Here is a 16155-nt window from a genome sequence, read left to right as displayed (position 1 = left end):
CGCTGTCGTAACCCGCAGAGAAAGCCAGCAAGGATAATAAAGCACTGTGTGTGTTATTTAGACAAATACATTGTGTATCTAGAGGCGCACATAAATATCATGTTTTACAATCATGCTATCCAAACTATCAACTTTATATTATGCATTTACTCTAGACAGTGTGTTCAGATAGACAGATTTACACTTTCGACATATGAGCATTTATTCGACTACTGTATGAATCAGTGAATGAATGTGGCTTGTCTTGTATCTCACAGAGAAATATTTCACCCCAAAGATAAAAGACGGTTTTATTGAGACCATAAATGAGATTCAGCACAACAAATACTACATTAAAGTAATGATTATGAGAATTATATATATATATTTTGATATTACAGTAAGATACTGTGGGCAGATGGAGTTATATTATAAAAGTTCTGTCAATGTTAAAGACTTACTATTTGTAATGGAAATATGTTTAATTTTACTGATTTAGGGGTGAGATGCCTATTACAAAATTCTTTATAGATTCATCATAAAAATGAAGTAATTTCATTGAGCTCTTGTGTAGGAGTGAATGACAATTCAACATGTTCCTTGTCCTTGTTACATATTTATTCATTTTCTTCAGTCGAAGGGCTACGTGTTTCCTGCCTTGGGCGAAGAAAAACCTCTGAACAGATTTATTAGCCAATATTGTAATGACGACGAGAGTAATGGAGATGTCAGTCAGTGCCAGATCTCAAAGAAGCACCATTTATCCAAACCTTAAAGCGAGAGAGCAAATATTCACCTGTTCAGAGGTCAGCTAGACAGACATCAGAAAAATGACAAAAGAAAGCTTTTATCTCAGAATCAGAAAATGAAAAAAATTAAGCCTATTTTTGGGACCATTAAGATTTTGTGTGCGTTGTGAGAATATTAATCATTTGCCTCCTGTGAAGTTCAAAATATTTGTATCTTTCATTTGTTTAAATGATGATTCATTACTGTAAAACAATACTTTAATAGCTGTGTTTTCATCACACTTAATTTGGTTAATGGAAAGCTGTCATTTCACAAATAGTATTTTGTTGACATTTAGAAAATAACGCTAAAGTTTTGCGCAGATCTTTAATGGAAATGCAGCTATTAACTGCATTATATTACTGTATAAACATGTACTTTGGTACAATATTTGTATTATATAATCACTATAATATAAAGTATTACCATCAGATTGGTGACTTGAAACATTAGGATCAACAAATATTATAATGATCTATAAATACTTTGTGTATTGACAATCAAACTGCATTACAGTACTAAGAGTTCATGTGTGGTGCTTCAGTATAATCATGCTTTTTAAACATTTCGGTTGTAATACGGCACATATTTTGTGTTCAGTGTGACCACTGTATTCACATCTCTTGTTTTACATTAATCATCACCTGAAAAGGTCATAAAATGACAAACACACAACAGGCCAGATGTCTGGCGTGCCTCGACTCACTTCGCATATACTGTATTTTTCCCAATTTCAGCACGACGCCCTGGAGACGTGAACGCTAAAGTCTGCAATCTGCATGATGCTTTCCATTTCTCTCCAATGCTTAACGTCAGAATAGGCTGATATACAGGACTCGCTGTATCTTCTGCTGCTCGGCCCCAAGTGCTTTCATGAGATGAAGGTGCTTTAATGGCTTCTCTTAGATAATATAATATCAGAATTTTTCTCCTTCCTGCAGGGATGTTGTTGGGTTTCAGACATTGCTGCTTATCTCCGTCTATCCCTGGAGTTTCAAGGAGCTGTGTGAGAAATGGGTTGGGTCTGTCGAAATGTTTTTAGCACCTGAAAAATGTTTGATGGGAAGACTCATTATAACTCACTGTATCAGGCTGCTTGGCCATTCATGTAATGATGTGAGGTGAACAGAGCGGCGTTTAGACAGGGTCGTCGTGTAGCATCTATAAAAGACTGAAGATTGCTCAGAAGTGTTTTAGGAAATAAAAAAAAATTGTCAATATAATTTTGGCAGTGTTCGAATAAAGGGGGGGCTGGGGTGGTCCCGGACCCCCTATAAAGCACAAGTATATAAATTAGGGGGTCCCCTTGTTTTTAATAAAGTTAAAATACTACATGAACTTAAAATTTTCATGCTGCACTGCCACAAGTAATACTGTCCATTATTTGTCCCAATTTTGCAATAAAATAATCAAAAATATTTCTCTGCGTTGATGGTAAGAATCTTAAATGATTATCTTTAGTAATATTTAGGGTTAGGGTCTTAAAAGAATCTATTTAAAACTATTATTTCACTAATTTGAGTCTTAAAACATGGTTAGGGTTTGAGTTATGGGTAATTTTGGGTTTTAAACGTTGATCCAGGTCCAACAAAACATTTTTCTCCAGGATCACATCTTACTTTGCAAAATCACGCCAACCCTATAATGAAATTGGTGAGGGGGGTTTAGCTAGGGCACACCCATAATCTTTGACATAATTCGAACGCAGATTTTTGGTCTAGTTGAACATAATTTATATGCGGCTTGCCTTGGTAATCTCCCATCAAAATGTGTCATTGGAGCGGTTTCCCAGACAGGGTTTAGAGTAATCCAGGATTAGGTTTTAGCTATATTAGGACATTTAAGTAGTTTTTACAACAAAAAAAAAAACAATACTGGTGTGCATCTGGTGAGACAAAACAATAACACTAATATATGTTCAAATATGTCAGTACAAGGTTACTCTTACTCTTACTCTTGTGCCGGGCATTTAACATCGCCTTCAGGGTGAAACGGAGCAAAACCATTCACATCTTAAAATATGCAGTACTATCATAACCAGTGTTGGGAAAAGTTAGTTTTAAAAGTAATGCATTTCAATATTAAGTTACTTCCCCCAGAAAACTAACTAATTGCGTCACTTAGTTACTTTTCATGGAATGTATTGCTTCTGTTACTTTTAAGTTACTTTCGCATTACTTTTTCTTACTTGGCTGAGGCTTGATCTCGTTCAGACCTTGCACATGTTTTTATGACTGAGAAGTTTTGAATTCAGAAATTTCACATTTTCATTGCAAAAATATTAAGCTCTGGTGTGCCATCTCTGCTTCGGACTCAAAACTGTTCCCGCTCAGGCGCGCATGCATGTAGTGCGTAACTCTGTGCGACTACGCTCTGTTTAATTAAGTATGTTGTGTTGTTTTTAAATCAAATTAGTTTAACCGAAAAGTAACTGGCATTACTTTTTTTAACCCTTTCGCCGCCAGCATTTAAAAAAAAAGTTGCCAGCCAGCGTTTTGCATGATTTTCACAAAAGTTTAATGCCTTCCAGAAAATGTTCTTCTTTAATAAACATACAATATACCAAATGAAAGAGCAGACCCTCTGCTTTCTTGTGCCGGGCAATTAACATTGCCTTTCGTGTGAAACGGAGCAAAACCATTCACGTGTTAAAATATGCAGTACTATCATAACCAGTGTTGGGGAAAGTTACTTTTATAAGTAATGCATTACAATATTAAGTTACTTCCCAGAAAAGTAACTAATTGCATTACTTAGTTACTTTTCATGGAAAGTAATGCTTCTGTTACTTTAATTAAGTACGTTGTGTTGTTTTTAAATCAAATTAGTTAAACCGAAAAGTAACTGGCATTACTTTTTTTAAAAAGTATCTCAAATATTAATGTGTAAATGTATAAAGTAATGCATTGCATTACTCTTTACTTCAGAAAAGTAATATTATTACAAAATGCACGTTACTTGTAATGTGTTACTCCCAACACTGATCATAACACATTCGACTTGGATTACCGTAGTAATTAGTGTTGGTCGATATGCCCCATTTTAAAATCATCCTATCATCAGCCTGTGAGATCGCAGATACAAAATAGTATTGGGGAACAGGGCAGAAGTCACTTGATTGTGTCAGGGAGCGATACTATTGTCTATCGGCACAACCCTAGTAGTGATGCTCATTGTTTTCACTCATTTATGACATTGTTGCCCAGGTTGGGTACGTATGGGGTGTCAACATTGGCTTTCAGATATCATTCAACCTGCCTTTAAAGGATAGTTCACCCCCTGTCATTATTTTCTGACTCTCATGTCGTTACAAATCTGTATACATTTCTTTATTCTGATGATAACGAATAAAGATATTTTGAGGAACGTTTGTAACCAAACCAATCATGAGCCCCATTCACTTCCATAGTAGGAAAAAAGAGTACTATGGAAGTGAATCCCTTTAACCAATGATGTCCTCACCTGCATTGGATTTACTATATTTACCTTTTCTTCAGCTGGTATACAGTCTGTCCACATTAGTCCTCAAGCACACATGCCCTAGCGGTCACACCAGAGTGGATTTGTGTCTTTTTCAAGGCATTTGTGACTTACTTTCCTAGAAACAAGTTGACCTGCGTGCCATGGCCTTTAATTTAAGTCAGGCGATTTTGTCTCTTCTCAGGTCTCTAGGTTGAGGTTGTTTTCTCTCTACTGGCTCCAGAAGCAGCGAGTTGATCAGCTAAAGGTGAACAGAGGCTCGGCCCTCGGTGACCGTGGCCCGGACTAATGGGGATCTTACGGCTGACTGCTTCCCTCAGCAGGGATATATGGGTCTGCATTAAGGAGATGTTCCAGCTGTGTGCCTGACATCCAGAAAATAAACTGCATTGTGGGAAAGGGCTGCAGGAGACAGGGATGCGGAGTCAGGTCCTCTTTTACAAAAGATTGACGCATGGAGATTGATGATGAAATATTAAAATAAGGTGTGTTCTTGCAAAGGTTTTGCAGTCTGCGTCGCCGCCGTGTTGACAGAAACTCCTGATTGGATTGTTTACGGACAATGCAGCCTGTGAATTTTGAATAGCTCAGATTTACCGCTGTTACAGATCAACACAATAGGCTTTTACTGGCTTATTTTTCAGCTACAAAAGGTCTTTTCGGTGAATACGTTAGATTTTCTTATGTAGCAACGGGAATGAATTTTCATTAGGATGGTTTTGGGACACAATACAACAAAACAAAGTCGCATCCAATGCCAGTTGAGATGTTTGTTGAAGGTTTTTTGTGCACTGATTTGAGAAGTCGCTTTTAAACCCAATCAAAATGACTGGATAGGATTTTAACCTGTCCACAGAAGAATTGCAGTATTATCCTCTGTCAGTATTCAAATCCATCAGTGCAGATCACACGCCTCATCTCCCGTCTCTCTTATGAGCTCTTATATATTGTGTATAAAGTGGCTGCGTGTGTTTCACACCAGATTAAATTGCATTGTTCTCATCTGTGCACTCGTGTTAAGATTGCTGATATGTATGGAAAGACACCCAGTCAGATGGATGAGTGAGATGTAATGCCTGTCGCCAGCCTTGATGCTTTGATCTGTTGGTGAAGATCTTTGGTTAGACTGATGGATAATTAAAACTTTATAGCTACAGATCTCCACTGAGATTTTGTGTAAAAAGTTTTTGATTAATTTAAATTAAAATTTTTGTATAATCAAATCATTTCATGTACTGTGCTTTTGGAAACATATTGTATTAGTTATTTTTTGCATGATTGTACAGTGTTTTATACAAGGCAGGAATTTGGGGAACGCAGGGGGACGGAGTCCAGGGAGTGAATTTCAAGGGGAATGGAGTTCAAACTGGTCAGAATTTTTTTAATGGTGATATTGAAAAAAAAAAGATGATATTATTTAAAGAGCACCAATTGGTCGATTTATGATTTTACATTTCCTTTGGTGTGTAAGTGTGTATTAGTTCACGTTAACGATATGCAAATGGTACAAACCCCAAAGTAAACGATGACGCAAGTTATCGTCTCCAACGTAAATCTCTTTTCTTGGACTACAACAAACACACAGATTGTAGGCAACAGTTCACTTCCTGGAATTGGTGATGTAGACAAGACCGACATTATCATAATTCCTCCCGCTTGGACTCACAGCCTGTAATTTAACTCCTGTTTGCATTGCATTGTGAGCGAATCTTTTAAACATGGTAAGGAGTGCCACATTTCCTGCTAACGTCAGAGGTATTCAGGCGTATAGATTAGCTGGCCAATCAGGGACACAGAGCTTTTTCAATCCGTGCATTTCAGGAAGAGAGTGAACACATTATATTATACCAAATACACAAAATAATGTTGTTTAAGCAATAATTTAGCACTGAAAAGACCTAGACTAGACCTTAGGTGTCCCACATTAAGGACTTATTATAGCCTCGACACCATAGGCTGCATATATTTTCATATACTTCTGTGTCTGCGTTGAAATGCAATTACACATGCAGACCGCTAGTAGGCAGTATCCACGCATACAGTAGCAGTGCAACAGCCAAAGAAGAAGCAACTTGGCCATAAATCCACAAATGACAAAGAAGTAGCAGCTTGTTGTGTATGGCTGCGTCTAAAATCGCATTCTGAAGTCAGTAGGTATTAAATTAGATGAAGTATCTACTCATCGACAGTTAAAACAGTATAGTAGGTACTATATAGTGTAGTATGAATGAATTTGGATAACAAGAAGTTAGTCATTAACTGAAATGACATTAAATTAGCACAATTTAACCACAAGGGACAGCTGTTTAATATATGTATTTGCATTTAAATAGAGCTGCAATACCGCTTTTGGACATTTTTGAATAAAAACAACGCCCACCATCTTCTTCTTTGTTGGATAACTCCTCTGCCGGGGGCTGACGGGACAGTAAAGTGTCCATTGAATGAACACTTTTTAATAGGGCATCTATATATCTTTAATGGTGCTATACGTCACCTTTGTCAAATGGTGCTATGTAGAAGCATAAGTGGTGCTGTAGTTGTGCTTTTTTAGTGTATACCATATAGACCCACAGTATGTGTTATATTTAATGCATGTAGTGTATGTTTTAAATCTTTACATACCTGAGTTGTTAGATGATCATAAAGTATTGTGTGTATTTTTAAGGCGGCACACAAAGGATAGTATTGAGATATTTCAGCATATTTTGCTAGGCTGTTATAGTGTGAATTATGCTTTCTGTCTTGCCTCTTTGGTTATGTCTACTTTTGAAGGATTGTTATAGAGTAAAAAAGTTTTGTCCACCTGTTTTTGCTGCATCGAGCAGCAGGGGTAAACCGTTGACCCTCCGGTCTGCACCGACACATTGGCCTCGGCCCCCGGTGAGGACCCTGAGGAGGCCGTGGACAGCTGTCAGCTGGCTGTTAACCTCCTCTGTCCATCTGAATGCCTTTGCCAGAGGTGTCCGTCTCCTCGTCTCTGCACACCGGTCGGCTCCCGAGCTGAGACGAGTGACTGTATAATTGTGCAGCAGGACGAAAAAGCCTGCAGAGAGAGAGATAGATGGAGAGAAAATAATAGGGGACATGAGAAGAGAACGGACGGGTCTGAAGTGAATAGAAGATGGGGCAGGTGATGTGTTTGCTGTTTTTCAGTCTGTAAAAGCCACAAAGAGCAGCAGGCAAATGGAGTGGATGAGGGGGAGGCCGAAAACCGCAATTACCATAGTTAGCCAAGCTTCTTTTCTAAAGCTCTGACAATATACGTCTCCTCTCATTAACCGCTGTAAGCGAATGCAAGCCCTAATGAGAGGCGGCGTACAGTACGGCAACATTTACTCTTTACAGCCGTCACGGCTGCCAATCTAGTCCACTTCCCTCGACCGCTCGAACACGCTTCAGTCCTCCCTGCCAAAGAAACAGCATGTCTTGGACAGGGTCGCTTTTAACCGGATGTCCATTCCAGAGCATAATAGCTGCTCTCTAGAGCTCAGAGTCGCTGCCAAATGCAGGAGTTAGACGACACTGGAGGTATTGAGCTCTGTCCAGGTGTTTGTTAGTGTTGGCTAACTGATCTCACTTCCCTCTGTATTTGGCTTTATGTGCGATTAACTTGTATCAACACTAATACCCAATGATTACCAATGGGGCGCTGTGTTTGTGCTATGGTTTATTTATGAATGCTTGCCACCTTTGATTTAGTATTTTGTGAAAAATGACTTTTGATGTTGTTTAGAGATCCAGGGCCAGATTTACTAAACAGGGAAAATTAGCGTGTGAGTGAAATTCCAAAAAAGCGAGGGTGGGAGTGGTAATATCTGTGGGTTATTTACTAAAAAGGTGCAAATTAAATAACACAGGTGCAACATTATTTCCGTAATGACCAACGCAATCTACTAAGAGCAGCGCAAATTAGTTCAGGCTCGCAAATAAGCAGAGCTGATGAGGTGCAGGTGATCTACTAACACCTGATGAGCTTGAGTTCAGCACCACAGACATCACAGCTAACGAAGCCTTTGTAGACACTAAAAGTGAAGGTTTACAATAAGTTTTGAAACACCTGGTATTGTGTGACTCCTCTTTCATTTCCTCCAGCAACTAAAAACAATATTTTTGAATAATGTTCCTCTGGCATTCCAAATAAACTCATACATGTTAAAACTATCATCTGCATTGTATCACGCATTCTCTGGTCTCTGCAATGCCTCTTTTTTTGCAATAATTGCAGCCATTTCAAGCGCAAAATGATTTAAGACATGCTTTTTTCGCGTAAAATATCTGCGCAATAACACACATGCAAACATTAGTAAATCTCGTCGCGTGAATCATTTAAATAATCTCCTCCCAAAAATTTTGCGTCTGTAAGGGAAACTCCTAGAAATGCATATGCAATAAGTCAGGCGCAAAAATAATTAGACCACACCTTTCAGCGCTAATTATCCACGGTGCGTCTTTAGTTAATCCAGACAGTCATTATTTAACAGCAGAATGATGGTTTGCGCTAGAGCAAGGTGTTAGTAAATCTGGTCCCAAGTCAATAATTTGAATTGCAATATCCTGGTTTTATTTTGCACAGTTCATTAATGCTACTGAAAAAAGTGTGTTATCTTGTAAAATTGTTATTATTTTCTCTCCTTCCAAGGTGACTTGGTTTAGTTTTACATCAGCTACTGTAGCTACAAAGGCTTTTTATGACCAGATGATGGATATACTGTATAAACCAATGTGAGCAAACTCAGGTTATGTGATTTAATTAGTTATTTTTAATATTACGCCCAATCTGAAAATATGTGACCTGACTCATGTGTTGACTTAAAGCCCGGGATACAATGCAGGATTTTTGCAATCCTATATCTTTGAACCTCTTTCACTGCAAGACATAGGACCACCGATTAAGCGACATGGTCACAAAAAAACGCCACGGTTGTTTCACAATAGTAATTTTTTAGCTGGTTTGACAAAACAAACCAAACTTTAATACCCTTTAGTCATAAAAGTAAATCATCCAAATGAATAATTTAAATGAATCAAACTTCCAAGAATTGATTTAAGGCTTGATTGTTTTTTGTGTATATAAGTTTATTTTTCAGCCATCATATAAAAAATACTGTGCAGCATATGCAACCTGTTCTCATGAGAATTAGTACGTATGATTATTATACAAAAAAACAACAACAAACCACTAAACTCAAAGTCACAGGACTGTAAGCAAATCATATAGTACTAATTCATACGAATTAGCCACCTTGTAAAATATGTACACATTGTGTTGTGTGTTGCCATATATAATGATGAAGCTAGGATGATTTTCATTGTGTACATGTTTAAATAGTGCATTAGGCGAGGTGTTGGTATTTGAAGTTAATTTAAATGACCACAGCTTTTAGAAGTGCTGTGTGGTTTTGGCTTTGATGAGAGCTTTCATGCGTTGATACAGGCTCGGGGCGTGAACGCTTGGCAAATGTATAATCGGATGACGCATCAAAACATCCCACAGTTAGCTTGGCTTATTAACCTCAGGCTTTTACTTCCCAAATAATGCCTTTTCTTTTCATTTTCTTCTCATGTTTTTGATCTTTTCTCATCTAACTCTTCTAACAAAGAAGGTCCATTTCCGACACTTGTCGCGAGTGCATTGTTTGTGTTGGTCCATGGAGGTTAATAGACAGTCACTGACACCCATTAATGATTGGATGTCATGCAGGTGAGGAGACTTGAGGTATGGTCTCTGGCCCAGAGCCCATTGCTCGTCACAGATCGCTCTCGTCTCCGGCCGCGGTCACCGGCTGTCACGGCCTCGGTTCTCCGACTGGCAGCTGATGAGAAGGAGCAGTCGTGTTTTGTAATCGATCCAAGACCTAATAGGTCACGAATGAGTGCGTCACATTTGCCAATAGGGTTTTGGGTGGTAGAGGAGCATTACGACTGTATCAGATGTCACTTGGGTTCAAACTAGCACTGCTTCCACGCTTGCGAAACCTGCTACAGTACAGAACTGTATGTGCACATGACATTTTCAAGGAACAAACTAGAGTAATCAGCCAGGCTTCGCTTGTTTTTCGCTTGATAACTGCCAAAAGTTTGGAGTTTTGGGCAAACAGCAACTTCAGTGGAGTGAATTCACCCAGAAAAAGATATTTGATGTAAATAGTTTATAATTATCCATACTTGGTCAAGCATGAGAGGAAGATTTGTAGGAGAATGTCAAAAACAAATTAATCTTGGCTTGACCCAAACCGTTTTTCTTTAAGGGAGTTTCTGGCTTTACTTTGAAGCTCTTGCAGATTTCAGACTAATTGAAGACATGATAAATATTATGTTTGAGCAAATAAATGTAAAAAGTAGCTGTTTGATGTTTTTATTTGATTGACAGATTGATATACCTGCCGAAATGCGGGTATCTATTTTGTCATAATGCAGATGTTTAAAGGGGTCATATTATGAGATTTTGTAAGTCTTTGGTGTCCCCAGATTGTGTATGTGAAGTTTTAGCTAAAATTCCCCACAGATAATTTATTATAGCATGGTAAAATTGCCAATTTGTTGGTACAAGCAAAAAAAAGCCATTTTTGTGTGTCCTTATAAATGCAAATGAGTTAATTAAGCAAACACTGATCACCATAATGGTGGTTTGTTGAAATTGAAACTCGGTTGTGGTGTCATTTCTTTCTCTTTCTCTCTAATCTAAATTGCATATGTCACACAAACATCAAAATGGTTTACCAAAACTAAGTTACTGGGTTCTTTTTCAAGTTTTCTGGGTTGATAGAAGCACTGGGGACCCGATTATAGCACTTAATCATGGAAAAGTCTGTTTTTTACACTATGACCCCTTTAATAATCGTTAAACTCTTTCATAGCGGTGGACACATTTAAGGATCAGTTGTTTATATCGTTTATATTTCTTTTTCTCCTCCTGTGTTTTTGATGAGGTCACTGCTTGACCTGAGACGCTGGTTGAAGCGTCTCTAAATGTCAGACGTCAAACTCCATTAACATCAAAAACCTCAAACGGTTTCCAGTAAAATAACTACTGTAGTTTGCACAAGCTGTAAAATCAAGTACTGCAGGTGACTAATAAACTAACCTAGTGAAACGGCCAGTAACTTTGCCATCTACCATCTGCTAATAAGCTGGAAATGAGTTGAATTACTTTTTTAATGGCCTGTTGGTATTTTTAGAGCGCTAACTAAAGCGTGCACACCCATGAGTCTCCATGAGGACCAAATGGTGTGTGGACATTCACACTTTTTCCTCTTCTAGTTATTTTCAGATTATTTTACAAAAAAGCACTGCAGTCCTACTCATAGTTTGATAATTATAAGATTTTATAACATTATATGAGCATTATTTTGTTTACTGGAAAGATTGTGTGAATATATCTGAAGTACCCACAATTGTATTTTTTTCTGCATCTTTTCAGTTATAAAAGATTGGGTTTTTTTGTAGTGATTCTGGAGCATTTTGCACAACATAAACCGCTTTCTTTAGCTCTAAACTCTCCACAAATGCACACCAAAGGTTAAACAACCAATATCCTGAAGGGTCTGCGTGCTCATCTACCAGAGCCGTAGTCTTTTAGCCTTGAGGTTGTGACATTTCTGCCATGCTAAATGTTGTTATTTTTCTTTTATTCTGAAAGACTCAAAGACCATTAATCATTTTCTCTGCCCAATGGCTTTGGCCGATGCACAATGGGGCCGTAGCTTATCTTCACCTTCCTGACCGTTGTTTGTTTTAAGCATTAGGGTTGCCGCTCTGAAGGATTGAATTAATTGATTAATGCTTTTATCCAATTAGTGCTCCCTCATGCAATTCATCAGATATCCCCACGTGTAAGCTCACTGCCGTGGGCCACGAGCGGGCAGACGGATGCCGTGGGTTTGAGATGGTGATATATATAAACCTCCCTCTTTCTTCAGCCACACCTGGCTCTTTTACACAGATGACATTGCTCATGGGCTTAGCACATTATACTGATTCTTGCTGAGCACGACGTTTCTGCCTTGAGAAATGCATTTTGGGTAGATCACGAAAGTGTGTTTCCAAGCTGGAAGCTTGGAGAATACAAGACGTGATCAAATATCCAGGAAGACTCAGATTCACAATTACTTTAAAACCGATTTGTGTCAGATGTGTTTAACAAGATTGACGTTGCTAAAATCAGTGCATGGACAGTTTATTTAACTAATGGCTTTTGAAACTGGATCAACTAGTTTGTGGTGCGAGATCTACTTATTCTTTTTTTCACTATTGCTGTAGTTCGCATAATGATCTAATTTTGCAGGCAGAACCTTTATATCTTTCTCTAACCAATTATCTGTGCTTTTTCATAGGTCATCTGCTGCTGAGGTCAACATTAGCTCATCTGCACTTTTTAGAGGTAAATTCTCATCCGAGCAGGTCAAGTAGAGATTCGGATGAAGCCCCATGAAAGCATTAAACTCTTTGAACAATGGATCTTACGCTGCTATAGGACACTATTGGAGTAAATCAGACATCTATGAAATGTGTGGATTCTTCTTTTGCATTTAAGTCTAAAGTCACTTAATTTAGGCATTTTTAGAAAATGGATTTTATCTTGTTTTCCTAAAAATGAAGTTTACAATTGTGCTATGGACAACTTATGAACGATAAGTTGCTGGAGAATCGCAATGGAATTTCTGAGACTTGTTTGCAGTTTGGTCCGATAGCCGTTGATGGTAAAACTCACCTCTGAGACTGAGATTGCTCTGTAATGGTCTTGTGATTGGTCCTGCTTCAGTTTACCCTCTACAGAACCGATCAGAGACCCAACAAAGGAGAAGTCCTAACTGCGCGTTCTTTCTCAAATGCCCTCTTGAGGAACCACTGGTCTCTCCAATTTCAAGAAAATGATAAAGAATCCATTGGATTTATAGATTCATCAAGTAGCAGAAGTCTCGCTAATCTTTCCCAGTGCCAGGAGCTTTTCTCGAGTGTTCAAGGGTTTAAGAGGAAAAACTTCATCCCCAACACGTTTGTAACTTTTGCCTCATGTAGACACGGTACGGTTTTAAAGATGGCTCCTCGTTGGAGATGTGGAGCTCGGATTTTGACGGTCGCTCTGGGAATTCTGCAGTGCTGTGGATGGTCATCTTCTCAGACCATAAGGACTAACATGGAGATGAAAAGAGACGCTTTGGAGCACTCGCCGATGTCTCACGAAAGGGTGAAGAGAGGTTGGGTTTGGAATCAGTTCTTCGTTGTTGAGGAATACACCGGGACAGAACCGCTTTATGTCGGAAAGGTAAATATCTGATGTATTTGTCACGTACGTGGCTCTATTACCATCTTTTAGCTCTACGCTTAGAGCTGCTTGTACTTATATAAGGATCCAAAGAAAAATCTATAGCTGCATGTTGTAAGCCAAGAAAGATGCAAGTGCCGTGCATTTCAATGAGGGAGTGCAAGTGTGCTGTCAGGTTAGGACTGAAGTACAACTTTGTCTCAATGTGGGCCAAACTAAAGCAGGTTTCCTTAAAAAAAAGTACAGTTTCAGCTTTTGTTATCACCTCTGTGGATTACTTCTGTATTTGGCTACATTTCCAAAGTGTGTCAGGAACTTGTGTATGTGTATTTGTATGTGAGATACAGAGAAAGAAAGAGTGTGATTCAGGACAGTGATACAGTATCATGTATTTATAGACTTAATATATAAACTGTAATATATGCAGCTTTTAACAGACCGTAGTGTTGATCAATCAGAAATTAGAATATAGCGTTTACATTAACATTGCATTTATTTGGAAGATACATTTTTCCAGAGCGTCCAGGAATTTCATAGAATTTAACCCATTATCTTTGCATTGCTAATGTAATGGTTGACCAGTTGAGCTACAGAACTCAGTGGTAGTGCATCGGGTTAGTAGCTTATAATGAACTGTAAGTTGCATTGGATACAATTTTTATTGGGTTTTTAGGCATAGGCAAACTAGGCGTTCACCTAGGGTGCCACCAGCGGCATGGGGGCACCAGAGAGTGCATGAATTTTTAATTGTTGGTTTGGAATTAATAAATAAAGCTAAATTTGTCTGGGCTCTTTAAAATGTATTTTATTTGCCTACACCTAGTTCAACGGGTAGCACAACCTGGGCACAGCCACCCTAAAATGTGATTTCTGCCCCCACAGTTTCCCTATAGCACCATTGGGCTGGATTTCTGTCAATCTAATACCTACATGCCATTGGATCAGAGGGCTATCAGTTACTGCCTGATTATTTACATGTAAAGTTTGCATTTTAGTGCTCAACATCATCATTAGATCCAAGGGTTCAAAGGTCAATAAAAAATTGGTTCAGTAAAAAAACACAAATTTCTTTTCCCCCTATAAAACTTTAATAGACAATGAAAACAATTGGTACATCATTTATTTAATGCATTTAAGATTTTAATGTTACATGATCACATAGGGGCAGTTGTAGCCTAGTAGGGGCTGTTGTAGACTAGTAGGGCCAGTTCTAGACTAGTAGAGCCAGTTGTAGACTAGTGGTTAGAAAATTGGGTTTGTAACCCGACAGTTGCCAGTTCGAGTCTCACGGCTAGCGGGTTGCTATTGTGGTGCCCATGAGCAAGGCACCTTACCCTAATTGCTCCCAGGGTGCTGGGATAGCTGCCCACTGCCCCAGGGTGTGTATGTCTGTTCATGACTTGTAGTGCATGTGTTCACTACTTACTGGGATGGGTTAAAGAGGGTGCAGAGGTCACAGAGGATTTTTTTTGTATGTAATATTGCATGTAAAATTGATCTTGTTTGGGTGGGTGCCAACAGGCCTAGTGTGTCAAAATGTCTAGAAATGGCCCTATATTTCCATAGCTTAACTGATAGAGCACTGCATTAACGGCTCAAAATGTCATGGGTTTGAACCCAGGGTACACACATACTGATTGTGCACTGTAAGTCGCTTTGGATAAAGGCATCTGCCAAATGCATAAATGTAAAGTCAAGGTGTCCGGTATCGCTCTGTGTTTACATGAGCTCCAGCTCACTCCTGCTTTCTCAAGTCATTCATTAACTGATGGACTGAAGCAGTTGATGTCTAAATAGCCATAAAGGATAGGGTGAGAAATGGATGGGGGGAATGTAGAGAGATGATTTTATTAATAAAATTAGTCAGAGTTACAGCCGCTGTCTGTGAAGTCAGGGTGCGAGCCAGAACTATTAATAGTGCCTGCTGGTGTTGTCTGTGTCATCTGTTACAAAGAGTTTAATTAGTGTGATATGAAATTAAATATGACCAGCATGTCTTTCATCAGTAATGGTCATTTAAAACAATAGTTTTATTTCTCTACCTCTGTCCTGGCTATTCATCTGCTAATGAAGTATCATTTGTTCGGCCACTGTGCTCAATTCTGCCAACTGTGTTCGGTACATTTGGAAAACGTATTTCACTTAACCCTACATTACATTAGCACGTTTTATGAGTCTGAATTATGTGGCAAAGCTTTGTGCATTAATGCGTTTGCTGTATCTGCAGGCCTGCAACATTTACTGTTCCTTGTGTACATGTCCAGCAAAGCGAGCAGGTTTCTTTCAATAAGTGGTTAGTTTTTCTTGGGTTACCGATCGATGAGATCTACAGTATTTTAACCCTATTTCTACACTCAGTCTGGCAGTGTATCTCAGGGGATACACACATTGAACATGTGCTAAATATAGCAGCATGACCAACATATGATAGGGTAACCGTACGTGCCATTTGTCAACCACATACGTCATCAAGGTTTATTATTTCAGGTTCTATTTTAGAAAAGCAATATTTACATTTCAATGTAAGAATGAAACTACAATGATTGTTTATGTTTTTGACTGAAATGTGAGCACCTCAATGACGTATGAGATCGACAAATACGACTTCCAGAAGACGCACCCAAAATCCTGGCCAGGAC

The 16155-nt window shown here is 38.6% G+C and overlaps 1 protein-coding gene across 1 annotated transcript in view; it reads left to right on the top strand.

Annotated features, from left to right (window-relative positions):
- The window catches only part of LOC129450493 (cadherin-22), a 182875-nt gene that overhangs the window by 77048 nt on the left and 89672 nt on the right, over positions 1 to 16155 (top strand). Inside the window, exon 2 of the mRNA XM_055213308.2 lies at positions 12585 to 13516. Coding sequence (XP_055069283.2) covers positions 13289 to 13516 — 228 coding nt within the window. The 5' untranslated portion in view covers positions 12585 to 13288. The remainder of the gene's footprint in view (positions 1 to 12584; positions 13517 to 16155) is intronic.

Source organism: Misgurnus anguillicaudatus, chromosome 8 (genome assembly GCF_027580225.2).
Source record: "Misgurnus anguillicaudatus chromosome 8, ASM2758022v2, whole genome shotgun sequence".
Taxonomy (NCBI): domain Eukaryota; kingdom Metazoa; phylum Chordata; class Actinopteri; order Cypriniformes; family Cobitidae; genus Misgurnus; species Misgurnus anguillicaudatus.
The sequence above is the reverse complement of the archived record's forward strand: the minus strand, read 5'-3'. Positions and strand labels throughout refer to the sequence as shown.